The sequence below is a fragment of the Syngnathus floridae genome, chromosome 10, assembly GCF_059516105.1.
Source record: "Syngnathus floridae isolate MCC-2025c chromosome 10, RoL_Sflo_1.0, whole genome shotgun sequence".
Classification (NCBI taxonomy): domain Eukaryota; kingdom Metazoa; phylum Chordata; class Actinopteri; order Syngnathiformes; family Syngnathidae; genus Syngnathus; species Syngnathus floridae.
In genome coordinates, this window is record NC_142422.1 from 10,504,473 (window position 1) to 10,531,986 (window position 27,514).

At 38.6% G+C, this 27,514-nt stretch overlaps 1 protein-coding gene and 1 long non-coding RNA gene across 5 annotated transcripts; one reads left to right on the forward strand and one right to left on the reverse strand.

Moving 5' to 3' along the window:
* Positions 1 to 2,767: 2,767 nt before the first annotated feature.
* Positions 2,768 to 22,855, reverse strand: has2 (hyaluronan synthase 2). Of its 2 annotated transcripts, none has more exons than XM_088388161.1 (4): positions 21,673 to 22,855; positions 6,483 to 7,109; positions 5,413 to 5,514; positions 2,768 to 5,311 (listed from the first exon to the last, which is right to left on the reverse strand). In XM_088388161.1, the coding sequence occupies exons 1-4, from the start codon at positions 21,745 to 21,747 to the stop codon at positions 4,382 to 4,384; spliced, it is 1,734 nt and encodes a 577-aa protein (XP_088244287.1). In that variant the 5' UTR covers positions 21,748 to 22,855; the 3' UTR covers positions 2,768 to 4,381. The 2 variants fall into 2 exon arrangements, with proteins under 2 accessions (XP_088244287.1, XP_088244288.1); XM_088388162.1 differs by lacking the exon at positions 21,673 to 22,855 and adding an exon at positions 17,131 to 17,629.
* A 1,757-nt stretch (positions 22,856 to 24,612) lies between these two features.
* LOC148392322 (uncharacterized) lies at positions 24,613 to 26,543 on the forward strand. Of its 3 annotated transcripts, XR_015861116.1 has the most exons (5): positions 24,614 to 24,797; positions 24,926 to 25,064; positions 25,147 to 25,235; positions 25,314 to 25,401; positions 25,505 to 26,543. It is a non-coding gene; the product is annotated as an uncharacterized LOC148392322 (long non-coding RNA). The 3 variants fall into 3 exon arrangements; XR_015861115.1 differs by having other exon boundaries at positions 24,613 to 24,797; positions 25,147 to 25,401; XR_015861114.1 differs by having other exon boundaries at positions 24,621 to 24,797; positions 25,147 to 26,543.
* Positions 26,544 to 27,514: the final 971 nt, after the last annotated feature.

Genomic DNA, 27,514 nt, shown 5'->3' on the forward strand with positions numbered 1-27,514 from the left:
AGTCCTGACTGCCCCTCACTCCCGGTCGGGTCATTGTTGTTGTACTGTCTTGCTGTCATCATGTCCTTTTGTTAATTCATGTCAGTTTGCCTTTAGCGTTCCCTTCAATAAACCCTGGTCCAAGCTGCATTTGATCTCCCTGCTCCATCCGTTTCCATGGCACTATAATTGAGTCTGTTTTACAAAAACTGCAGTGTTCAGCTAAAGTTGAATTACTTTGATGAATTTGTTACACCAAAAGGCTAAGTAAGGAATCAATAATAAATAACCAAAACAGCAGCACATTGAATCGTAATGCTTTATTTGGCACAACACAAAAGTGCTTAGTAATAACACCTGCCCATGACTAGCCAGGCATGAAAATGAACTTGTGTTTAGTTGGAATAACACCAAACCTTATAATTGTAAAAATAATGTGTATTTCTTTTTTGTTCAGTAAAGAATCATTCACCTTACAACATAATTTTTGTACTGAAATTAACGTGCAAATGCTTTTTTTTTTTACTTTGTTGACTTATGTTTCTGTCTGCACTGGCTTAACAGAGCATTCACCAAATTTGTCACTGATGCAAACAAATTCGTCTAATTGCACTGGTCAACATTTTTTTTAATCAGAGATGAAAGGAAACTATTCTAGATTTTTTTTTGCTTTGATTCTAAATCATTTTTCTCTAGCACATTCGGTTTTAATAATAATAATAATAACTATAATAATAATAATTATTATTATTATTATTATATATTTGACAATATTTACGATTTAAGGGTTAGGTTCACCCCGCAACCCTCATGAAGAAAAGCAGTTCAGATAATGGTTGAATAGATGGGTTAGGTTATCCCTAAAGAATCTGATATGCTAAAAAAAAATATAACTTTTTAAATCAGCGTCAAAATATGTTTAGGACAAATAAAGCCATCTCTGATTATCATTTGCTGTTGATCAGTGTTGTGTTTTGTCTAGTGGAGGCATTCAAACCTTCACTGTCTAACCCTTTAATAGTTTTGAAATAAGTGTAAAAATTCAATATAAAATATACAATCTAAAATTATTCTCTCATTTTGTGTTGTACCTTTTCAACCTTACTACTAAGCACATTTAACATGGAACATGATGCTGTAATATAAATATGAAGACTTTATACTCAATCACAGGTTCATCATCTCTCATGAAATCAATAACTTACCCCTCCAAATTGCATTTGTATTGCTGTTATTGCAGACAAAATCCCCAGCTCATATTTTCACATTGTTTGGTCAGATAAACAAGTCAATGCCGGAACAGTTGAAAGCACAAAATAGATATTCTTTTACAAAACATGAATGAAAAGCATAAAATGTAATAAAAAAAATGCATATACACTACTGGTCAAAAGGACTAGGACAGTTTCTCATTAGAAAATGTGTCAAAACCTTTGACTGGTAGTATATGCTTTATATATACACTAAATACAAAATGCACAGAAATACAGGGCAAAAGAATAAGTCAACAGGTACAGCAAAAGACCAACAAGGCAGAGTAATCTATCTTTAAATTCCATGTAAAAAAGGCCACTTTTATATTTAACAAACAGATCATAAATTACATAAGCCCTTTTAAATGCATTAATCTATGAATGGCATCCTGCATGGAAAACCACTGAGGTATTTCATCTCGATTATGCCATTACAAAGGACGATGGGAGAGACATACTGTAAAAGTGCATAAGAGTTCAACTCAAACTTCATCTGGCTTTACTACAGCAAACATTTCATTCCAGAATTATGTTTCCCTTCATGCAAGTGCCCTTATTCACTTTAATTTGATCGGTTATTCTCGTTAGGTACTTTGGTTGTCATTTGTTTGATCCCACATGACTGCCCACTGAATCCCACAACCAACACACACTCACCCCTCTATTACTAATAAAAGATTTAATACCATCCTGAAGTGGACACGTTTAACGAAAGGTCACATGATGAAAGGAAGGGAACAAGGGCATGAAGGCATGATTCACAACATCATTAGATTAGAAAATGTTGTTTTCTGGGTGATTTTCATGAAATTTAAAGGTCTAAAGCAGGGGTGTCAAACTCTGGCCCACGGATTAAATTTGGCCCTCTTTATATTTGTCACCCGAAGACAAATTGTGCATCGATTTTATGTGTCAATACAAAAATTGCAAATTGTCTAAAAAATAGAGATGTTGCTGGCAACTCTTATTACAATTCTTTTTTTTTATTATTTGAACAGTTTTTACGAGTCTCTGATTTCAAAAATAGTTATTTATCAGTCTGATGTGTAGCCTATACTGTAAATGAAACATTCATACATTTATTGGGGTTGACCGTCATAATAACGATGCAGCCCGCGGCAAAAATGAATTTGACACCCCTGGTCTAAAGCAACAATATAGTGTTTAACCCACTGTCAATATAAAATCATCTTAAAACACAATTCATTGTTTCTGGAAAAAGATAAAATTGTCACAGCAGCAATGATACACAGTCTCTCTTCTGGTCACATTTTCACTTGATTTGGTAGAAATTATACCTACCAATCAATGATCAGTTTGAGATTCTTCACCTTGTAAACTTACAGAAAAATACTGAATTCAAGTCATATGGGTTTCTCAACAATACTTGTAAGTAGGAATAGAAAGATTGTTGTAATATATCATAGTATTCTCTTCTATTATTATTATTGTTATTATTATTATTATTATTATTATTATTATTATTAACCAGAGATATTGCATTGGACGCTTGTAATCCACACAGCAGGGGGGGGTGGGGGGGGAACAGCCTCCGAGGTTAACCCTAAGTGAATAACTCGTGCAGAACCAAAATGGTTAAACTTGTTGTTTTTGGTTTTGTTTAATTGATTCCACCTCTATTGTCCGTATGTAAATAATGTTATCAGCAGGCACGCGCACAGACATTTTCGAGGACAGATGCTCAAGTCCGCTAAAATGGGCACCCTTCGCCAATAATTAAGATCAGCGCCAGAGTATGTTGGACGGGAGGGGATTCGGCAGGCATGGGGTAACTAAGGATATAGATTATTTGTATTATTTCATTCCCTCACCAAATGAGAATTGATAAGTGAATGGATACGGAATCAGATTGTTGAGCAGTATCAACAATGAAACCACTAAATTCTTATCAATTCCCATTCTACTTCTACATGAGTCATTTGTAGAGGATATTTTTGGGGGTTCATTTAACAAACAAATGATAACTAGCATACACACGTTGTTTTAAGAGATTTTTGATGAACAACAGTATTAGAGTTTTTTCTGAATTTCTTACAGGATTGTCCCCATATGACTTGAAATCAAGAAAAGAAAGAAAGCAGCATTCCATTTCATAGTTGTTTTTGCATTCTTTCATATTAAAAAATACCATCAAGGTACAGCAATATAGAGCCTCTGAAACAACAATGTAGAAATGGATGACCAAAACATTTCCACACACACCTTCGAATTATTTTGTTTGGCAATAGCTGCACACAAATGATAGCAATAAGTTCTGTTTACATTGCCAAACATAAGTTCAATGCTAATTGTAGAAAGCAACCTGGTAGATGCTGATTGGTACTTTGTTATTTCACTTTTTCAGTTAAGGTAAACCACAGGTGTCAAACTCTAGGCCCGGGGGCCAGATACGGCCCGCTACATCATTTTATGTGGCCCGCGAAGACAAATTGTGCATCAAGTTTGTGTCATTACTAGAATTGCAAATTGTCTTCACTTTTAATATCATTTTTTTTTTTTAATATTTGACCAGTTTTTACTCATCTGATTTGAAAACGAGTTACTTGTTCGTTTGTTTTGTAGCTTTTACTGTATACGTCTAATATGAGGTGCTCATACATTTATTTGGGTTGACAGTCATAATGGCCCTTCGAAAGAAGCTGTGACTACAATGCGGCCCGCGAAAAAAATCAGTTTGACACCCCTGAGTTAAACAAAGTCTTGCATAGTTATCCTCTGGAGTTCCTAATGGTTAAGAAAAACCTTAATGAGCAGTATTGACAGTTTCTTTGGATGAGATATGACAAGTGTAAGAGGTAGCTATCCATACAAAGCCATACACGCTTACTGAAAATGCTTCCTCTTGTCATACTGGGTCATCTTGTGCACTGATTGCAAACAAGTTGTTATTCACATGAACATATAAATAGGCACGATTAATTATAGTGTTGTCCAATAATTATGAATCGTATGGTGCGCCCGAATGCATGGCGGCAGTCATTTTTGTATTGTTGTCATTCAAGTTTGAAAATGTTGGTTCAGCCCATTGCAGTTTAACTCAACACAAACTCCAGAGATGCTCATCTTATCAGAATGTCCCCTAAGAAGAGCATCATTAAGGCATTGAGTGGTACATACTAAAGGCAAAGTTAAACGTCCAGCACCATATCGTAGTGTGTTTCCTTCTTCCTTTTACCACACTTGTTAATGAGCACTGCATACAAAGTCAGCAGTATTACCCAATAACTGGCATAGACGACCGCCCCAATGATCAGAATGAGGATTTCTGATTCAGGAAAGGGTTTTTTAGTCTGCAGGATTGTAGTGTATATGAACCCAATGAAGAGGATGGTGAACCAAACTGATATTGGAATGAGACCAATGAAGTTCACCACGATTGTTTTCCTCCCAGAGGTGCCCCATCCAGATTTGTTGATTGTTGCTATTGCAAACATTTTGGCTGGCAACAGGCTTGACATGTACAGTACAGAATAAAAGGACATAAACACCATCACAATGTTGCCTCTGAGGCAGCTGGCAAATGTCGATTTGATCAGTGCCACTGCCTGGACAATAAGAAGAAACAATAAAATATTCCAAAGTCTTCCTTGGTAGAAGAGTTGGATGGCGGTGGCAATGAGAAAAAATGGGAAGAACCCAGTAATCACAGCCTCATAGGTCATCCAAAGATGATGTTTGTGGAACCACATGGAATTGTAGAGCCATTCCCGGAAATAGGACTTACTCCACCTAGTCTGTTGATTGAGCCACCGCAAGTATGTGATCGGTGTCTCTGTTAGGCACTTGGACCGTGCAGTGTACTTGGTTGCATACCCAAGACTTAGAACTCTGTTTGTAAGGTGCCGGTCATCCCCAAAACTGCAGTGGGATCCCATGAAGGTCTGATTGTACCAGTCCTCAACGAACTCGTGCAGGAGTGAGTTTCGATACATTCCTAATGGTCCGCTGATACATTGTACACAGCCAAAGTAAGACTGGCAAGCCCGCTCAATGTTGAAAGCCATCCAGTACCGGACGCTACTCAGGAAAGAGATCCACGACTCGTATTTGTTTAGAATCTAGGCAGAGATGTATGAGCAACACAAGAGGAAACAAGAGGTTTGAAAATATCGTCAAAATATAATTGGTAGAAAGGAAAACTGTAGTTTGATTGCCTTACCTGCACATCACCTCCAACACCACCCACCATAGGGTCTTCTTCAAGAACCTTTACCATCTCCACCGACGATGCTGGATCCAGCATTGTGTCAGAGTCACACACCTGGGTTAAAAAGACACACACCAAAAAACATGATAATATATTATCCGTGCAAAACGCAGATGAACAATTTTTGTACATTCTTTTTCTTTGGTTCTATGATGGCCCAAAAGTCCAACATTCGCTAAAACTCCTGCCAAGACAGAGAATTAACCGTGAACCAGAGAAGGGAGTAAATGCTGTTTATTGTCTGTTAAAACATGCTGAGTCAGAACGACAATAGCTGTAATGTTGTGTAGTGTGTAATCATTTTGTTAGCGCCGAGAAGTGAATTGTAGCTTACTGTCGATCCCAGTGAGTGCTTTCATTGTGTATTTGTGTTTCGAATCTGTGTGGCGGATTGAAAAAATATGAGAGGCAGAAAACCACATCCATATGAGGACTGGGATTTCACAAATGCTCATCATTTATTCAAGCTGCAATCTATTAAACCTGGGTGAGCAAAGACTATTTGCTATACAAACATGTTATCTGTTACAATGTGTTTGACTTTATTTTACCACTCAACAAATGGCTGAAAATGCATAAAATATTTTGCTCTCCTTTTTTTTCACTTCACTCAAGATGTGGCTTCTGTGAAGTTTGCGGGTCAAAAATGAGTAATTGATTAGTGTCAATAACTCGTTTCTCCAAAAAGTTGTAAATGATAATAGTAATAAAATAATAATAACAATACTACTACTAATAATAATAATAATGATAACAACAACAATAATTTATTATTATTTGTATTTAGATGTGCCAATTTCCTTCTTTAAATTGTTATTTTACAACCTGAACTGTGGTTAGGGTTCACATATCTTATACATGTAGTTCCTTAGTGAGTCTTCGGATTGCTGGCTTCATTACAATGCATTACTCAGTTTATCAAATGCTTTTTCAGGGATTCCTGTTATTTTGGACTATTGACCTTTATACGACTCCCGAGACACCAGTCGTACAGCCATACTTCACACAACTTACATTCTCACCTGTACATAGTCAACGCTCCTTCCAAGCGCTTTAAAGGCTGTGTACATGACTTCTCTCTTGCCTCCCCATTTCTGCATGACACACACACACTTGTTGTTTAAGACCAGTCTAGAGACTTGCTGAAGGCTGTCAGCGTAGCTCTCATCTGTCTCCTCTGGCCCCCTGCTGTGAAAGTTACTCCTCCATACATATGTGGCAACTTTGTCCCATCCCATGATTTCTTTGAAAATTTCCATCATATACAAGTCATCCTCTGAGTTCCCATCGACCACCAAGATGACTTTGATTCCAGGGTACGTAAGCCTCTTTACTGACACCAGGCATTTCCTCAGGTAGTTTGGATCTTCTTGATATGCTGCAATGCATAGGGCTAAGGATTTATTCAGTTTAATTGGCGTCTCTAAGGACCGCTTCATATTTCGGTGTTCTAAGAGTGCAAAGATGCTCTGGATAAGGAGATGGATAACCAAGATGGCCCCGTACAGTCCAAAAGACAGATGATTGTGGGCAGTGGTGAAGAACTGGTAGCCCATGATGTATGCTGTGGAGATGCCCACCAGGAGTGAAACACCAAACATTGTGGTCCCAAATATCCGCAGATGGGTGAGGACTCGTTGACCACTCATCTGGGTTGGGGGAGGAAATGGAAAGTAATTAATGATAGTGGTGGAAATACTCAGATTTATATATGTTTAATGGGGTGCAGACATTTTAATATATCAAAACAATGATTGAAATAATAACAATACAATTAAAAAAATACTAAATACAAAATTTTCTGGGTAAAATATACAAGAAATTCCTTAAAATTGGCGTTTAGCATACAGGATTTGCAGACATGCATTTCCTCTTAGTTAGTACATGGGAGGTCTGTGAAAACTTCAACGGCCAGTTTGAGGGCACTGGGGACATAGACGCTTATGGTTGGGATACTGAGACTCGTGATCAGCTGTTCCAAACTCGTAGCTGGAAATGACATTAAAGCGCTCCTCTAAAATATGCCAATGCCCAAAATATCGAAGACAGACCAAAACAGGTTAGCATGATATACGATGAATATTAAATGATGAAATTGTTTTGCTTTTGTAACAGGCTGCTAATTGATTGCTCATAGCTTCTTAGCTTTGGTGTCTATGTGCTGCGGTTAGGGGGGGGGTTAACTGTGATTGACTTCGGTGACGCGGTGATGCCCCTGAACATGGTTGCCGTAATGCTGAAAGCGACGCGACCTTGTAATTTACTAGTCGTACTAAAACGTACTGAAACATTTTGGCAGAGCGCTGTGTACAACCAGTATGGATCAACAAATTAATCAATTAATTAATTTAGATCCATATATAAGGCGCTCTGCATTATAAGGCGCACTGTGTTTTTTTGAGTAAATTTTACGTTTTTTAAGTGCGCCTTACAGTGCGGTAAATATGGTAATATAAAACATTAAAATACCACCATATACTAAACAAAACTCTTAAAACTTCCTACTGACTTTCAGTTTTTATCAGGAGACTAAAAATTGTGACGTATTAGGAACACAGACATTCCTATTCACATTTTATCTTATGGACAATTTAGACTTTTGAATTAACCCAAGATGCATGTTTTTAAAATGCGGAAACAAGTTAATATGATGGATGTATTAACCAAACAATATAGACAGTTGAATGTCAGCAATTGTTCCAACTCCACTATTGTGTACACATGACAGGACCTCCTGACCTACTTTTGACAACAAATGTGAAACGTTTAGGTTCCAAGTCTTATTTAAGTTTTTTTTTCTCCACTTTTCATCAGTGACAAGCCAAATATCCAATACATAAATATCTGATTTAGGGGAGTTTGCCGTTCAAAGTAATTGCGTTTTATGTGGGTACTAGTAAAGACAAATCTCTTTTCATTGGTCTCAACTATAAATGTCGGACTTGTATGAAATTGCTCCGCTCGCAACCTTCTTTCCAGCAGTCATTATGTTGCTACTTCCATCTGTTTGGCAGATCAGCGGAGACCCACTCAGCGTGGCTCAGCGCAGTGCGGACCACCCTGTGATGTCATCTGTTTATATCTCCGTGGGAAGAAAAGGACAAGCGCTTTAGGGTTTTCTGCTGCTGCATATGTGCTCAGTCTCTTCTAATACTTGCAAAGAAACTATTATATCTACTGTGTAGTGTATAAAGCTATTGCATGGTACTTGCATGGAATCTATTTCACAAAAGTGGGTAAACGCCTACCGATTCATAACATTTGAACCGATTTTTGAGATATGATAAATGTGTGTTATACTGTGTGGTGATATTGGGTGACTGAGAGGGCAGCCATTGAACGACGCCCGGGCAGAGCTCCAGGAGGTCGGCGAGACTCTTTTGAAAGCCGCCCCTAGAGCTCCCTAGGCCAGCCCTGGTACCTAAAGTGCCGAAGGCAGCCCTGGCACCACGCCCAGGCACCACGCCCGGGCAGAGTTCCAGACGTTCGGATTGACTTGCATGAGCTCCCTCTGATGATGACAATCATTATTATTATTATTATTTTTATCATTATCATCATCTATTTTGCATTATCCTTCCATAATGAACTTGAATGCTAAAATGTGGCTATATTGTCTGCATGTTTATACTTTTACGTTTTATTTGGTTTGTAAAGAAAATATGTGAATTGTATGGGCAATATTTGTAACATATATGTCCTAATGAATCAATCATATTGGGCTACATTGTCTTAATCATCAAGTTTGTTTTTAAGAAGGCTTTTTTTTGGTCGAGCATGACTTTGCCCTAGTGTACGTACAAAGCAAGATCTATAATCTGACTTACATGTGGGAGAAGAGATGTGACCGGATAAGTCTGACCCTTGTATTTACTGTTTGTGACCTTTGACAGTCACTCTAAAAAATTATAGTACTTTCTAAGAGACTGGAATTTGTTAACCATCCTTTTTTTTTTGTCTTCCAGAACATATAATCATAATGGACAATATCACAATATTTATGATGGCAGCATCTCACAAAAATATATAGTTAACTGGACCAACAACAAAGTTATTCCGCTGACCAGTACAATTACCAAAGTAGACCACCCAAAGATGTGCAGTAGGGGCATTTGGAGTTCTTCACACACTACCGAAGAAAGATAAAGGGAGGGATAAAATGATGGAGACAAAAGAGCTAAAGCCAATGCTGATTGACAGGGAAAGAAAATACAACAAGCCCCTAACCTTTTAAGTGTGCTGTTGGACACTAAAAAAGGAGTGAGAATGCAGATAACCAGCAACCAAGTCCAAAAAGCTTTTGGCCCTAAAATAATGCCTTGTTCATTTCATTATTAGATGAAAAGGCCCCAAGCAATGTAACAGGCCTTCTCTGGCAAGTGTCGAGGCTATTAATGTCAGACTCTCTTATACAAGACCTTTTTTATACACACACTCTATTCATGCATGCTTAAGACAAATGCACACAAAAGCTCATTAGAACTGAGCAAATTCTATGTTTATGTAAATATACACAAATCAACCTGAACCCCCTTCAACATTTGTGTGTTCGCTTCTATTGTTCGTGCACAATGTTTTATTAGACAATTGGAACAGAATAAATCGCTTTGCCCTTTTCTTTTGGATCAACTTTCAATGAAACAAGCCGCTCGCATAGAGCAATACAACATTCATCAAAATAGTTTTTTTTTTTTAAATACACATCATAATAGGACAAAAGCCACAATGACTAGAATCAATCAGGAAACAAATGTATTCTTCTTATGCCACCATGAACTCTCACCCTGACAAAGACACATTCACACCTTGGTGTTCCAGTTCCCCTCCTCAGTTTGTTTTTGAACTCCAGGAGATCCTGATTAAAGCCACCACAAATCCATGGACAGCATGCAAACATCCATGGTCAACACATTTTGTTGCCTTCAGTCTTTCTTGTTTATTTACCATTAGCACTCCATATGGTACATGAAATGTCTGTTGATGATTTTCTTTAGAAAATAAGGTGTTCAATTCCATTTTGTTACCAGAGACATTCACAATTTGCTGCCGTGCTATTGCTGTAAATAGGGTGGCAAACTGCAAAGTGTCAAACTTTTAGGATATGTGTGAATTCACTATTATGGCGAGGATGACGCTCTTCAAACTTGCAACTTGTAAGGGGGCTTTTGTCCTTTGTAGCATGCCAAAAGTCCTTTTTAGTCCAATCCAGTAGACCAAAGGTCAGATCACCAGTTGGCCAGTGAGAAAGTTAACGCTAACAGCAGACAGAAAGTCGTTACAGTTCCGGACAAAAAGTCGTTGCAGTTTCTCTAAACCTGGGTCATTTTGCTGTGACATAAAGTAAGTGTGCGTCAGTACATGAAGAGAACGTCACAATGTGGCTCTCCATGATACAGGATAAGAACGTGCAAATTGAAGTGGTCATTAACACTTGTCGATGAAATCATCACAACTTCATGTTTATTTTTTAAATTTGGCACTTGAAAATGTAATGGATGTATTAGCCATGTTATTCTGATGTCACTTATTGAGTAAACTCCCTTTGGCTCCATTTCACACAAGGTCATAGTAGAGCAAATTTTGTATGGGTTTGAGTTTGAGATGAATGAAAAACATGAATAAGTGAATAAAGTGGGCTAGAGAAGACTGTGCTGGATATTTAAAATGATAACAATGTCTATTCTCCTGAGATTTCCCAGCCAAGCAACATAATGACAGATGGGTGTGTTTGGACAAGCAGCAGCCTTGACGTTTGCATATTGGTCACTGGGGACATAGTGAGGCTTTGAATACCTGCTAAGCGGGCGAAAACATCAAGCAGTGAATTCCAACGAGACAGAAAATGAGACTTTTATCCATTTCATTTAGCATAAGCATGATGGTATGCTCATGCGAGTTACTTTGAACTTTTTAAAGCCTTAAAACATATCGCTTCAGTGTTTTGATATAACATTCTATTTATTGTGTTTTCCTGCTTTTCGACTTAAACAAATGCCAATAAGGGTTGGGATAACATTCCTTTGCTGAATTTCATGGCTTTTACAAAGAGAATTTATTGACACAGCTTTGCTACATGATCAGAAAGGTCTCATCAAATGTACGCATCAAGTTTCTATACTGCTTATTCTTGCTAGGATGCGAGTTTGTAAAGCGAGGTTCACCCTTGATTAGTCGCTGGCCAATCGTAGGATACTTTGATACAAACAAACAACGTAAACATTGATTCTCACATTCGCACCTATGGAACATTTAGTGACTGTAATTAACCTAATAGGCCTATGTATTTTATTGGAATGTAGAAAGAAATGCAAACCCCACACTGGAAGGCCCGATATGATTTCCCTGACCTGAGAACTGTACGTGCTAAGTAGATGGCCACCATGCCAGCCCTGAAATTTATTAGAATGTTACTTATCGACTGGGCCATAAACAAACATGTGACATCTCCCGCAAGATGGCTGACCGAGTGATTAAGCGCGTCCATGAATTGAACGTTAAATTGCAGTTTAAAAGTTCAAGTACCGCACCCCGAGCCATCACTTTTTCGTGGTAGAGAGGTTTGGATTAGAAAGAACAACTTCCAGATAACTTTGAGGAAATTATGATCCACCATCCGGTATCTCCATTGCTGCTGATCTGAACTCAGGAGGTTGTGAATCTGTTGGGATAATATATGACCTCAAGTCCAACGATAGTTTTCTCTGTGTCTGAACTCTGAGGTGAATTCTCCGATCTCTGAGATAACTAAAAAGCTCCAAAACGTAGGTGAATAAGTCGAATACAGGGCTGCAGATCAAAGTGATCCAATTTCAGAAATGTGCCTTGAAATATAAAACACAGTCTTGGAAATACAGGAGATATTCTTTTAAAAGTAAAGATTCCCTTAAAAAATGACACCTGTTTCTGATGTGCTTACTGGTTTTAACAGCACAAGAAATCAACAGCAATGCAACCCAATCCTTCAGAGCCTTTGAGGCTATAAACAACATTTTCAGTTTTGACCTTATTAATTTGGACAATACCGTGTCATCCAGTGTAAGACAGAGAGACTGGCCGTTGCATAACAGAACCAAGTGGGGATGTGTAAATTGAACAGGAGAGGGCCAAGAATGGATCTCTGAGGAACACCACACGGGAAGATTACATGGTCTGATTTGTGGTCACTAAGGCAAATTGAAAATGATCTATTGATGAGATAGGGGGGGAAACTGTGATTTGTGGTCATGAAGGTAAGATGAAAATGATCTATTATTGAGATAGGAAGAAAACCAGTTTAGACCAGTCCTCCTGAGGACTACGTTGTATATGTCTTCAAACTTTTCCATTGTCTGAATTCATTTTAAGATCCATGACAACCCGGATAAGCAGGGTTTCTCTACTGTGGTGGATTCTAAAATGAGACTGATACAAGTCAATTGATTTATCTTTTACCAGATGCTCGCTTAATTGTTGATATACAAGTTTTTCTTGAATTTTTCCAAGGAATAGTAAATTTAAGATTGGTCTACAGTTAATGACCCATGGATCAAGGTTGCTCTCTTTTTAAGACGGCACAGGTAAAATTCCGGATAGCAGCGGTATTAATATTCAGAACATTAGACGCAAAGACCACTCTTATAAACCATACTAAACTGACAAACATAAAAATGTGTGATTCATTCATACAGTCAGGTTTAAAAACTCATAGAGTGGAGCATATCGGATTGTATTTGAGTGCGAAGTTTGAAAAGAAACATCTAGAATCACATTGGAAAGTTCCGGTATGGAGTGATGTAGCATTACTTGAACAACACATACTGTAATAACTCCAACAAATGTTATGTAAGAGTAAAGTGTCAAGCATGTTAATGTGGAATACCATATATATGTGCACACAGGAAGACATGGTGAAATCCCTGTTGGCAGAGGATTCACGGCCTTTCGGATCTTTATACTGTATAAAAATGGAGTGAGTCCACATTGTGTGTCATTAGCGCTCAGTATGATTTGTTTAGATCGATTACCAAGTGTTTTTTTTCCGATGCATAACTCCCTGCTTCATGTCAAGACTTTACTGTAATGTAAAAAAGTCCCCCATGTATGCACATCCAACTCAAAAGATATCTCTGAGAAAAAAAAAAGATACCTCTAACGGTTATGGCTGATATTCAATGGTGCATTTTGCCAGAATTTGCTCTGTGCTTGTGTGAGCGTGTGTGCGTGTGCGTGTGTGTGTGTGCATGTGTGTGCGCGCGGAGGTGTAGGCTTACTTATGTGTGCATATGTGCATACACACTGTGCTGGAGGAAGTATTTTAAAGGCATTAAATGCAGAAATGGGCCTCCTGGTAGTAGATGGAGGATGTTGGAGAGTCTAACATCATGCTGAGCAGAAAACGATGTAGAAGAGCAATGAGGGAATCAACCTTATCGACTGTCGTTTCTCTACTTTTTTCTGTTGCACTCTACGGTAAATGAGGCTTTTGCATATTGCTGGAAATATGTCTTTTGGGGGATTGGAATAAACGATGACGCAGAAATTATACATTTACATGATTGTTCTTGCAACACTCAGGAGTCGCACCTCTGCCAAGAACAAAACTTTCTGCAAACGATCGTACTCATATCCAGCTCTGTCTTACCCGGTGCATTGGAAAGTCCAAAGTGTCCCCAAACTGCACCCTACCTCAAATCAAAGCACAGCTGAATAATATAAATAACATGGAGAATTCTTAACAATTATTGTTATTGAATAAATAAAGTACAGTACAGAATACACATATTTGTGACCTTTGGTTAAATCAATATGCATGACTACTTGAGGATGGTCTTTAAGCATTTCAACCCAGGGACAGGACAGTCCGGGATGATCAGACGTCCATTTGGTGGACGAACAATAAACGATTTGGATTGGCTGCAATGCAGAGTGGAATCCAAGGTAAAGTAAGCCATCTAAAACTTTTTGGTGGTGTTTTCAGTTTGCAAACAAAAATAAGTGTATGTGAGGCTATCTAAAGCTCTTTGGCAGCCGACAGATGGGGTTCTCATCTGTATGACTTTTTTTTTTTATACAGACTGAAAATGAACGGAGGAACAGACCAGTGACAGAACCCTTTTAGGATGACGAGGACAAATGGATGGATGGACAATTATTTTATGAATAAAGACGGACAGACAAGGACGAAAAAGGGCCCAAGTTGTGGACGAAAGTCTAACCAACAAAATTTGGTAAAGTGTCCACTTCTGTTATATTTCACTGTACTGTTTTCAGCCAGGCGCACTTATAAAGACAATTGGGCTATTTTTGTCTTGATTTTGCCCCTTCTCAACCAAGGACATCAAATGGCATCAAAAGAGTTTAGAATATATAATTGCACTGATTCATTCTCAATGTTATCACTAAATGGTACTCTTAAACAGTTTGCTACACATTCTTAGTCAACATTATGGTAACTTTAATTGTGTTTGACAGATGGATAAAAATGGTGAGCTACATAGTGTTAAAAAAAAGTGAGAAAGTGTCTTGGAGTTTGTTAGCGAGCGAGGGATAGGAGACCCTAGGAGAGGGTGGGGTTAGAAAGAAAGACTGGTAGCGTTGACTCAATTTATTTTCAGTTGGAGCACGAGAGTAAGTGCACTGTGGTCGACGATTATGTGCTTTGGCAGGCAGATTAACTGAGAATGAATGCCATTTTCATACTGCAACTTGCATAGTGTAAATAGGCACTTTAGCAGCATAACAATAGAGCTGGGATTTATTAGACTGACAGAAATGTGCGTTAATAAAGCGGTTGGTTGCAGTGTGCTCTAATAAAATAAATCATTACAGGACAAGTGTTTCCCTATCTAAGAATTGTTTTTCACTCCTTCAGGTTTAAAGAAATAGATTAACAAGTTTTTAGCCACTGCTGCTTCATCTGTTGCTTAATCATGATGGAGTGTTGCTATCAGACTTGTTATTCTTGTTATGACAAGACAAGTATTAAAAAATAAAATCATAGGCATAAAGATGAGGCCAAAGAGGGGTTAATTTATATATATATTTTTTTTCCAAGGGTTGGCTTCACTGACAGTTGTCCTATATACTGCTATCAGGATCTCCTTGTAAAGCAACTGTTTGTGGACGACTTAGTTGAAAATTCTATTTATACTGTCCCGTATTATCACGTAGGCCAAGAGATAACAGTCACAATCAGTTACGAGAGAAACTATAAATAGCAGCATTTAAAGCTTAAAATGTTTAGTTTATGGGTGATTAACAGGAACAAGGTTACAATGCACAAATGTATTTGGCTAGGTTTGGGTCATTTAGTACACTGTTGGACCTCAGTGGTGTCGTCAGTACTCCCTGTGTGACTCATAATGAGGTCGTGGATAGCTCAGATACAATTTTGCTCACATAGAATGTTCACTATTACTGTCTGACTGAAGCACTGACTTTCTGCTACTTTATCTTAAAAAAAAATTAAAAATCTGCTTTGACGCAAAATCGATGAGGTGGATGGTGATGTATGTTTGATAGGGATCCAAGGCACTCCCTTCCAACTTGAGTAGTAATTTGGGAGCCTTGAGGCCTATGCAATGAAGGACCCTGCACAGGCTGCACATCCTGGAACGCAGATGATCTGAGTGTTTGCCTGTGAACAAGACTTCTAACACTTTGTGGCACCGCCTTTCTTGTACAGCTTGCAAACACACATCTGTAGAACATTACTACAAATTTACATGAGAAAGTTCTTACTGTACCACTATCTGCAGACTCCTTTAGGGCTGACAATATAGGGACAATATGCATTCAGTTGGGTTTGCTTGCTACTGATGTGAACATAAAGTGTGCTGGGGATAATTAGACAAGATATGTATGTCAATAAAGTGTGGCATTTTAAGAGATGATGAGCAGATTTAAATTGGGTCTTAATTACTATGATAGCAAAAAACGTGTATGGTAGGTTAACTTTTTTGTCATTTCTGTCACAATTGTCATTCGGTGTGAATGTGAGTGTGAATGTTTTTTTATGTGTGCCCTGCAATTGGCATATATATATATATATATATATATATATATATATATATATATATATATATATATATATACACACACACACACACACACACACACACACACACACACACACACACACACACACACACACACACACACACATACAGATTTACAGTAATTCTCTTAAGAGGAACAAACTATGTCTGCATTGTTAAATGATTTATAAAACGCGTTGCGATTTCAATGAAATGATCATCTCAACGGGTCGAATTACGCGCCCCGTCAATGACGTACACTGGACCCAAACGAAGCCTTCCCATTGGTGCACACTACGAAATGAATGACGTACATGCCACTGACGTCTGCGACCAAATCCTGCATGGGCTCTGGTTTTAATTACTAGTTTAGCCATGTGTGGTTTTACATGAATGAAAAGAGTCGTTTACATTTCCATGTTAATGCAGTCCACAGACAGCATCGCATCAAGCAATTTAAATGCCAAATAATAATCGCGCTTTGTAGATTTGAAGACATAATTGGAGAAAAAAGTAGTAATTGATTTCAGTAAGTATAAATGCGCCTTTAAACACGTGACACACCACCCAAACTTATAATTTACATGTATGGGGTTAAATATAATATTTAAATAACAAATTAATAATGATTGGTTGTCATGATGATGCCACCTACTTTGAGGCAGCCGTCGTCAGCTCGCTGGTCCTCGTTGGAGAGATACGGTCAACTCCGCTGCTCCAGTAAAAGAAAAAGTCTCGATAAAGTTTTACAGGACACTTGCGTGACTCTCATGAATCCTCTCAATATGTTGATTTAAAAAAAACGAAAGGGGGAAAAAAAGGCAAAAGTAGTGGCGTTTCCTCTGACTTAGATGCTCAAGCAAAAATGACCAATTTCCTTTTGTCCGTCAATATCATGGCAACATGTTTTGTATAAATAATCATGTCAGTCAACTTCGGCATTAATGTAAAAAAGTATACACAAAAATGATCCGTATTTTTTTTCTCCATCAACGTGTTCATGCATGGTTTAAAAATATTTTTTAAAAGCAGCCATCAGCTTTGACAGCGTCACTCATTTTCAAAATAGTGAGAAAAAAAATCTTCTAGCAATCATTCTAGGGCTCGAAGTTGGATTCGTCAGTCTTTGGGGGCATTTGTGTGAGGATAGTCTGTCCCAGCATCCAAGCCTCGCAGAGCAGAGATCATTGGTGCTGTTTCAGCTGTCCCAAAGCCCCTTTACCGGGCTGCACCAGGTTGGCGTGTTGTTTTAATAGTAGGGGGAGTTTGGGGGGAATTGGAGGGGGTGACGAGCAGGAGGAGAGGAAAGAAAGTGGGGGTGGTGGGGGCGTGGGGCGACCCACTCATTCGAGCTCATTACTAGAGAAAGAGGAGCGCCATCAGAGCAGGGCAGTGGCTAGTTTTTTATTTATCTATTTTTTAAATTACCTCAATGATACATATACATATTCTGGTTGTGCCAAAACGTGATTATTGAGTTTTAGTCTGACTTTGTTGAATGATCAGAAATATTGCATGGACCACCAGCTGGAAGTAGGAGAAAATAGTGCAGTCATCTGTGTGAGAATTGCAGCTGGAGTTGTGCAGCTGCAATTGGGTTCTTTTGGTGCACTTACAAGGTTCGATCAGCAGGCAGTGCTGAAAGACGTTTATCTGATGGGAGGACTCAGTTATAATACAACTTACTGTAGCTGGAAGTCGGTCACTGAGGATATAATTGCCATATTTGTCAAACACATTTGATAACGAATTGGGATAGAAAAAATAAATTGATTTAAATGAATGAATTTGACACAACACAATGCAAAGGTGGTGGCAAAAACTGCATTTAAAAAGACAAACTTGATCATAATGATGAGATTACTTCACATTTAATAATATTATTAATGTTAATTCATTAATTATTGTTAGGGTTGTTAGGGTTTTGCTGTCAAAATGCACTGCATCACAGCATGTCTGCTTCAAGGTTTTGATCTCCTGGGTTTGTTTCTAGTCTCCGACCTGCCGTTCTCCCAGTACTGCACCCCCCAGGATATGGGTTATTTGTCCACATGGTGAGGGATCATTTATGGCCTTATGTTTTGGTGTCTTAAGACAACGATGCTTTCAAGTATTGTGGGAAAAAACAAGTGTCATAAAATATTATTATCAATATCAATCCCACTTAAAGTCAAAGTGTAATTTTGTCCGTCCATCCATCCATCCATCCATCCATCCATCCATCCATCCATCCATCCATCCATCCATCCATCCATCCATCCATCCATCCATCCATCCATCCATCCATCCATCCATCCATCCATCCATCCATCCATCCATCCATCCATCCATCCATCCTCGTCATTTGAAAGGGCTTCTGTCACTGGTACGTTCCTCCATCCATCATCAATCCAAGTAAAAAAAAGAAAAGAAAAGAAAGTCTAGTCCAATAGATGAGAACCCCAATTTCATTAAAACAGTTGACTGCATGAGGTGGCAAGGTTCCATCCATCCATCATAGTATGTACCGCTTGTCCCCATGGTTTTATTTTGAAGTCTAAAAAGAGAAAACCTGGCATCCTTGAACGAAAGTAAATGACTGTTCAAAACCATTCAACGGACCCAAAATGAGCGCGTTCACAAAAACGTCCATAGAGCAAATATGCGCTACGTTCAGTTCACGCAGGTCTTGCACGCACAGAACGGATTTGCGAAACTTCGCTTTTCCATATTTTATTTTTCCAAAACAGAATTGTTACAACAGGGTGTCCAGAATTCCTGAACCAAAAGGCAAAGCCAATACAAATATGAGGAAAATAAACAATCATTATATTCAATCTAGGAAATGCAAAGTGAACAAAATTCAAAGTATCGAAACAAACAAAAAATCCTCACTAATCATGATGCAGAGCAAGTGTGCCCATTATTCCCTAACATACATTCTACAATTTTATTATTGTATTTTTTTCCGAAATTGACACTGTGGGGATATAATGACATATTGTGGCATTTGGACATACACGTGCTATTATGTACCGCAAAACTCCTTTTTATATTTTATAGTATGAGCTTTGTGAAAAAAACAAACTTAAAAACGTTTGCAAACATGCTCACCTCATGTGACCCCGTGCTTTTAAGCATGAATGCAGTCTGTGTCATGTGGATATGATTAGTTCAAAATAACATGAGTGCCAGTGGTCATTTTCTTAACCCTATAGTGTGAAAAGATACACTTGGGGTTCACCTGTGTCACTTTCAGCTGTCTTTATCAGGCCACAATGCACAATTTGTACCTCCAATTGTCGTGGGATAAAAGGCAACAGATGTGTAGGGGTGTTGAAGTGTTATCAAAGGGCCGCCTTCACAACATTTTTTGTGCCTTTATTGCGAGCGTGTCCCGGAGTGTGCAACATTTCTGACAATTTCATGTTTGAAGTTGGTCCCTTTTAAAACAATCACTAACAATGACTCACTTTTGGTGTTCCAGAATTTAACACGAAACAAATTGCAGTGATGCTCTTCACATTCTCGTCAGATGATTTGAAAGCACCGTGAAATTGATGCATTTGCAACAGACGTGTCATCCAACCAGTTGTCTCCTTTTAACTAGCCTTAAACTAATCGTCTGACCCTTGAATCCATTCCAGTTTAAGAATTTTATATATAGTCTGTTTAGTGCTATTTAGTCTTATTTATTGATGTTTTTCATTCTGCATTTTGTTTGTTCCTCCTGTCATAACAAGCTCCTGTTTTAGGAGGCAGTTAAAAAAATAGATAGATAGATAGATAGATAGATAGATAGATAGATAGATAGATAGATAGATAGATAGATAGATAGATAGATAGATAGATAGATAGATAGATAGAGAGAGAGAGAGAGAGAGAGAGAGAGAGAGAGAGAGAGAGAGAGAGAGAGAGAGAGAGAGAGAGAGAGAGAGAGAGAGAGAGAGGGAGAGAGAGCTAAAATGCATTACATTTTAATTACACCAATATTTTGCACTTTATCAGCAAAATGCCAAATTAAACTTGTCAATTAGTCTGCAGACATAGGTATTTGGCACAGCTGGACACACAGCCAAACAAAAATATGCCCCTACCCCCACCATGTCAACAACTTGTCTAATTTCACACTTCATGGGTGGGCAGGCACTCCAGAGAAAAAAAAAAGCAATTAAAAGGTCACCTTTCCATGATATACCTCCAATAGCATTTCCAAATATGGAAAAAAGCTATATATAGGAATGCATTACGATATTTTCATTGTGTGTAATCTATTCCATTTTTTTTTTTTTAACATCGGCAACTGAAAACCCGGTTGCGAAGTGGTAATGAGCCAAGACCACTCCCAGGGGTCTTGGGATTATTTGTCAAGGTCACAAATTCCATCTACCACAGTAAGGTTCACCATCGGCCTACAGACACTTGAAAATAACCAGTTTTTGTTTTTTAATTGTGTAAATGATTGTTTTTAAATTATATAACATAATTGTATTAGATACTTAGTGTGCATATGAGACGTTGATGGGCTCTTCTGATCAGAAATTTTATGTAGGTGAAGCCATGTAAAACACTCTCATGCATCAATGCTTGGATGGTATTCATCAGCATGTCTCAGATGTTGAATTACAAATCTGTTCCATTTTCAGGCATGCTTTTTAAGTTTAGTAAACCTCAACAATTCAATCTACAGACTCCAAAAATGATGCCATGTCATGTAGCTTGTGGGATTATGTTATAAACAGCGCACATATATAAAACAATTTGAGACACCATGGATGAGACTTTCATTAGATTCCATTTCTTTTTCCTGGTTGAGGTTAAATTGGTAACATGTTTTATACTCCTAAATACATTGGAACTTTAGATCAATGATTACAGTATGCCTCTGTGGGAACTTTCTAAGTTAATCATTTTTTATTTTCTAATCTTCAACAAGAGGAAATGGAAATGTTACAGTCCAGCCAATATGCCAAAATGTTAACAGGATGGAATTATAATGAGATATTTCAAATGACAAGCAAGGTGTTTGTCAAACACATTTGTCATTTTACTCCTTAATAATATCTTATGAAGACAACCGTGTTTATCTGAGCGATGATTTATTGTTTTCTTCAGCCTCTCAATACGTCTGTTCATAGCGACAGAATGAATCATTCATAAATGGCACAAAAAGTCAGTTTCTGTTCCTGATACAAAAAGGTTGACTCACGGCACTTACCTCTAACAAAATATTCCGCTTGTTGTAGGTGCGCCGTCTGCATAGCCTGCTTGTCCAAGTTTTGATTATATCCATGTCTTTTGGGAGACACAAATGTTGTCACTCCTTGTGCACTTCAAACGAACTGTCAAGGGTTCTTGTAGGGGGAGAAAAAAAACGTGTCACGTGACTAGCGGGATTTTGCCATGTATCAACATTGTGCACTGCCAGAGAAAGGTCGGAGGGCAGTCGCAAGACGTGCATCATCGGTGCGTGGTTCTGCTAAGGAGCCTGCAACTGCCAAGGCACCTGGATGTTGGAGAGCACAAGAGATGTGGGGAAGGTGAAGGTGAAGTAGGTGAAGTAGCAAGAAAAAGAATGAACAGGACAAGGTGAAAAAGAAGACAGTGTACAAACAGGCTTGGGGACATGTTTGGAATGACACGACTTGGAGAAGGCTGAACCAGAACCTTTATGCCACGATGCTCTCTCTCCTCTGATGGAGAAATTCTTCTTCTGGTTCGAGGCACGAGTAAGCGATGTCTTCCATCTCGGATTGATATTACACCTTACAACTGATCAGCCAGAGTAGAAGAAATGTTTTGAGCAAGTTGGAGAGAAAAAATATGAGAAGGTTACTTCAGATGTGGGCCCCAGCGGTGTCTCCGTTCTTCATGCATTGGTAATAAGTATTTGGATCGCTCAAAACTTAATTCTTGTCCAAAATATGTAGGATGTTTTCAAATAAAAAGTTCCTATATACCAATGATGATCATTGAATGCATTCTTCCACAGAGAACCAGCTGAGGTGGAGCTTTGGCAGGAATGGATAGATTTAACCCTTGGCCCAGAGAAGAAAACACCTTTCACATCCATGTTCTGTGTTCCTCTGGGAGCTGCTTCAGAATTTCCACAAGTTGCACGGCACCCCTCAATCCTCATCGTCCACTTTCAAAAATGCAATGAATGCAGAGGAATGATGATTATATTTGTATTGATTTGATTTGAGAGCGTTAACTCCCATTAGTGGAGCTCTTGTAGGAATGTATGCTTCAGTGCAGATTGTCAGTGTGTGTAAGCTGTGTTAAAAGACAGAAACAAATACACCCCACCCTTCTTGTTGTGGTATTGTTGCCAGGGCGACAACTAACACCAGTCCACTGTGCAGAACTGAACCAGCTTTAAAGGATAACTTTCTCCCTGCTTCCCGCCTCCTTTCCCCAACACATCAGGCTGATGTCTGGGCAACTGAGTGTTATTTGAGGTCATGTCAACTTCTGGGCCACATGCATTCACCCCCCAAGCCCCCAATAACAAGAACATGTACCATATGCTTGCCAACTGGCAGCATATTTACCTGGTTAATGATGGAGACAAATAATTGTGAGTTGTCATGATTACTAATTGTTAATACAAAAATTAAACCTTAAATGTCATGTGAATAAAGATCACTGTCGAGCAGATCTCTGTGCCTAAAATTGTGTGCTTAAGTCAATACATTCTGAAGACTGTCACTAACCTATGCTAACACAGCAACTATAATAATTACATAAAAAACACTTCTAGGCCATCATTCTGGGAAAAAAGTAATTTAACTACTTTATCAAAATTTTTGATAAGAAGCCACTCTGTGCATAAAAAAACAAGATGAAACTGAAAGTTCAGTATCGATATTCTCACCCTAGTATCGATCTGATATTGACGCTGAGTTAATATCAATACGGTCGATATTTGGATCGATACGCCACCTCTAGTTGGGTATCGATATCATCAATCTTTGGATCGATCCTCTACCCCTACTTAGGGAACACTTGTTTCTATGTCCCAGCTTTCCATTTTACATGTGCAACATATGGTTACGCTACACTCTAATTCTGGGTCACCTGAGCTCTGGGCACGTTTTGCAGTTTTGAGGTGCACACTTGGCACACTCCTGACCTGAACTAGTGCTTTGAGAGGGGCCAATGACAGTAAAACACATACACGAGCATGCACCAAAGACAGGAAGTCTGTTCGTGGTTCTTTACAACCCTTGCCTTCCTGTTCTTGGCTTCAAAGAGTCTCTGTTATCAGAGTGGCCTGTTAATGGTTCTACTCACACAGAGTTCCCAGTTGCTTTAAACTGGGAGGTCATGATGGTGAAGTGGTGGAGCATATTAAATGAGAAATAAATGAAGCAATGATTTGTGTGGTAGTTTGACATCATATTGATACCATTCATCCATCTTGTTTGTACCCAATAAATCTATAGTTTATTATGCTACATTGCCTCATATTCAACTGTATTAGTGTACAATGTAAAAAATAAATAAATAAATACAAAAATATTTAAAAATGACAATGCAATATTATTGTTTTTGTTTTTGATGGGGGAAAATCATCCTTTTCAGGCAAAACCTTTACCTATGTTCACACCAAAAGTTACCTCACTTGTCATATGGAGCATGTTAAACACCATTATCAATCCTAAACCTGGTCATGAACTGTAAATGAACCTGAGAACAAAAGCTTGTATAATCTGCTCTGAACCATTCTATAACACACTCTTGTTAATTTATGTAAGCGTTCCTTTATCAAATTAGAATTTGTTAGTCTAACACGATAGGCCAACATGTCACTTTTTAATGATCTTATATTAATGCTTAATTATGGGTCTGAAATGGCCGTAATAAAAAAGCTAATCTTCTCATCTTCAATATTATGCATAATCCTGTTTTAAAGATTTGAAGGTATTTGTCCATGATAGGTTGGCGTCAACCTTGCACATTGTCCCAATACATTGTAGCCCGATTTAAAAAATAAAGAAATTGCGAACAATTTTATGACCATTCATCTCACCCTTGCTCTACATTCTCTGACTTCTTTTATGTCTGACATACAAGACAGCCATCATCAATACATCTTTTAGTCTTTAGTTGATTTGTTGGTTGGACAACCAGAATTCGTTGTGTAAGACACTAAAGCATTAACCCGATAACTGCCTCCCCTTTGACTCCCCATAATCAGTTACTAAAGCTAATTGCACTTAAAGGCTGATGATGTGTAGTGTGGCATGTATTCTCTGGGATTTCAAGTTCACATATTCAGGGTGCCTGTCACAGAACTACCTGGAAAGCCTCGTATGAATTAGGATCTGAACCCTCCAGGTGTTTGTCTCTTTGGTGTATTGTTTGAAACATTTACAAGAACTTAACACTTAAACAGCACAGATGCCAGACATGGCTGAATAATTCTAATCTAAATCAGCACCTAACCATTTATTCATTTTCTATAGTGCTTGCTCTGTCGGGTCCTGGGTGAGTTGGAGCCTACTGCAGCTGACTGGACTGGTGTGCACCCTGAGCAAATGCAAAAGGTCCATTACACCAGTTTAGTACTGTAAAATCAACCAAATCAACAGATTTTCTTGCCAGGTAGGGTTCATTTTGACAAAGCAAAATTTTAAATATATTAAAGGACATACTATGATTCCAACATGTGACACATACCAACCAGGGGACCTTCCTGATTTTCACCATGATGACGGGAGCACACCAATAGAGAAACCCAGTATCTGCTCTGCATCTCACCGACATCCATTATTTGTAAAGCCTGATTCCTTCTGTACACTATAAAGGGAACTGTTTGTCTCAGTGCTGTCATTCTAAAGTGCCGTCTTTCAGGATGCCAAGGCTGTTATGTTAGTGATAAGACGGCATTCATGGGCTTGCTAATGTATATCTGCCCAGGACTGATTCACACATACAAACGGTACTTCAAACGCCGATTTTTCAGCTTTCATGTGAAGACCTTCACAGGCCTGCTCGGTTGCAGCTTGTCAATCTGTTTTACTGCTTTCGTCTTCTCCTCGCAGGTCTGGTGAGATAAAGCACAAAGCCATGTTGTGTTGTGGGCATATTTCATCCAAAGGTCAAAGGGTATGAGGCTCAACTGTTCAGATTAAGGTGCCAATAGTGAACGGTAATCTGAAGGCTCCAGCAACAACAGCCACCCACCATTGCACTCTGTTGATGAGAGATCATTAGGAACAACCAACATTTGTCTGTGCTTCATCCTAATTGAGACCCATTTTCACGTTAGCATGTTTTCATGGGTCCGTCAGTAAGAAGTAAATCCTTTAAGATGTTAGTTTGATGCTGATTTTGTCCTCCTCATGGAAGGTGTTTTCCCACGAGCATCCATGTTAACTTCAGATTCTAAGAATTATTTTGACATTGTTTCTGGAATATGTTTTTCAAAACTATGAATGACGAGTGCTTAATATTTAAATTGTTTGAATTACCGCAGCTTTCATGGCTATGTGACTGTACTGTAGGACACGCATGTGTATGTGTGTTTTGTCACAACTATGGCAACAACTCCATAATTAAGTCCATTTGTACATATATAAAAAAAATCTGAGACCTTTGATCTGTGATTTGTAGTAACACACAAAGAAGCCTTGTTGCTATTTGACAGATGCAGGGATTAATTAGGGGAGCAACGTCACAAAGATGTAAATGCGTCATCGGCGGAGTCTCCTTTGGATGTACTCATTCACACTCTTGACTCCTTAAGCTGTACTCATTCACACTCGGGAAACAGTGGGTGTGTTTCAACCCAGAGAGCCTCACTAGGAGATTTTATTTGGGATTTATTTGCGTTCTCATTTTGTTCCCTAAAACCTTTGCAATGAGGACCAACACAAGTTTAGCATTGTTTTTTTCTCCAGTTTTCTTCAAATTTCATATTTACCTTCTTGTATTGCAGCCTCATGTCACTATGTCAACTTTCCTTTATCTTGTGTCTATTTCTCCTGACTTTGAGCATGGTGCACACGGGGGCTAACTCTAACTCCAAACACCGCAGAGTTAAAGCAAACCCATTTTGCCACAATAAAATAAACTACTTTCCCCCTTGGTTTTCTCTCTCTTACAACCCCCTCCTGTCTCCCCTTCACTCCAGACCCCCCCTTCCCCCATTCAGCCCGAGTGAAAATAAACTCTTCAGCCTCTCTTTATTTTGCTTAGAAAGACTGGACCACCACAGAGTTTCCTCTGGCCCATTTCAGCTCTAATTTGCTTAATTTCCCCATTAGAATAATTCTATTCAGTACTTGATGTGAAATTTTGCTGATGAATCTCTGGCAACATCATCTTATTCGATAATGTTAATTTGTTGCAACATATGTGATGTGCCATTTAAAGGAATTGAATTTTACCATGTCACATGGACTAGCATGTTACATCATCCCATAAACAGAAAACCGAGCAGCGGATTAGGTGACATATTACAGATGCCAGGAAGTGCGACAAACAATCATGCAAGGGATCCGAGCAAGTGTTAATGACCAACGATGAGTTGCAGCCAGTAACAGTTCTGCAAATGTAAATTACTTTAAAACTGATGCGAGATTAATTCTATACGGTGAATGTATTTCTTAATACATCATTCAAGTAGGGCAGGTATAAAGAATAAAAGGTGAAGATGATACAACCCTCCAAAACACTCAGGACGGTCGATTTACCACTCTTGTGGGAATCATCTGGCAACTGCTGGCACATCAGGAGAGGTCTAAAACTCGGTTGATTGCTGATGAGCTGAGCAGGAACGTGCCCCTCAGAAGTTGACCCTACTCAGCCAGGATCAAGGAAACAAAGTCAAGCAGGAATTCACCAGAATGAAAGGCAAGCTCAATGATGGTTGGCCATTTAACAAATATTGCTAGTCCATCCTTTGTCCTCAATCGTTGTCCTGGGCAACCATCCATTGTCAGTCATCATTCATAATGTAATTGTCCATTTGTCCTTCCATCCTCTACATTGAAAAGAGCTTCGGTCACCTGTCCATTGATCCGTCCATTATCCAACAAATTTAATAAAAA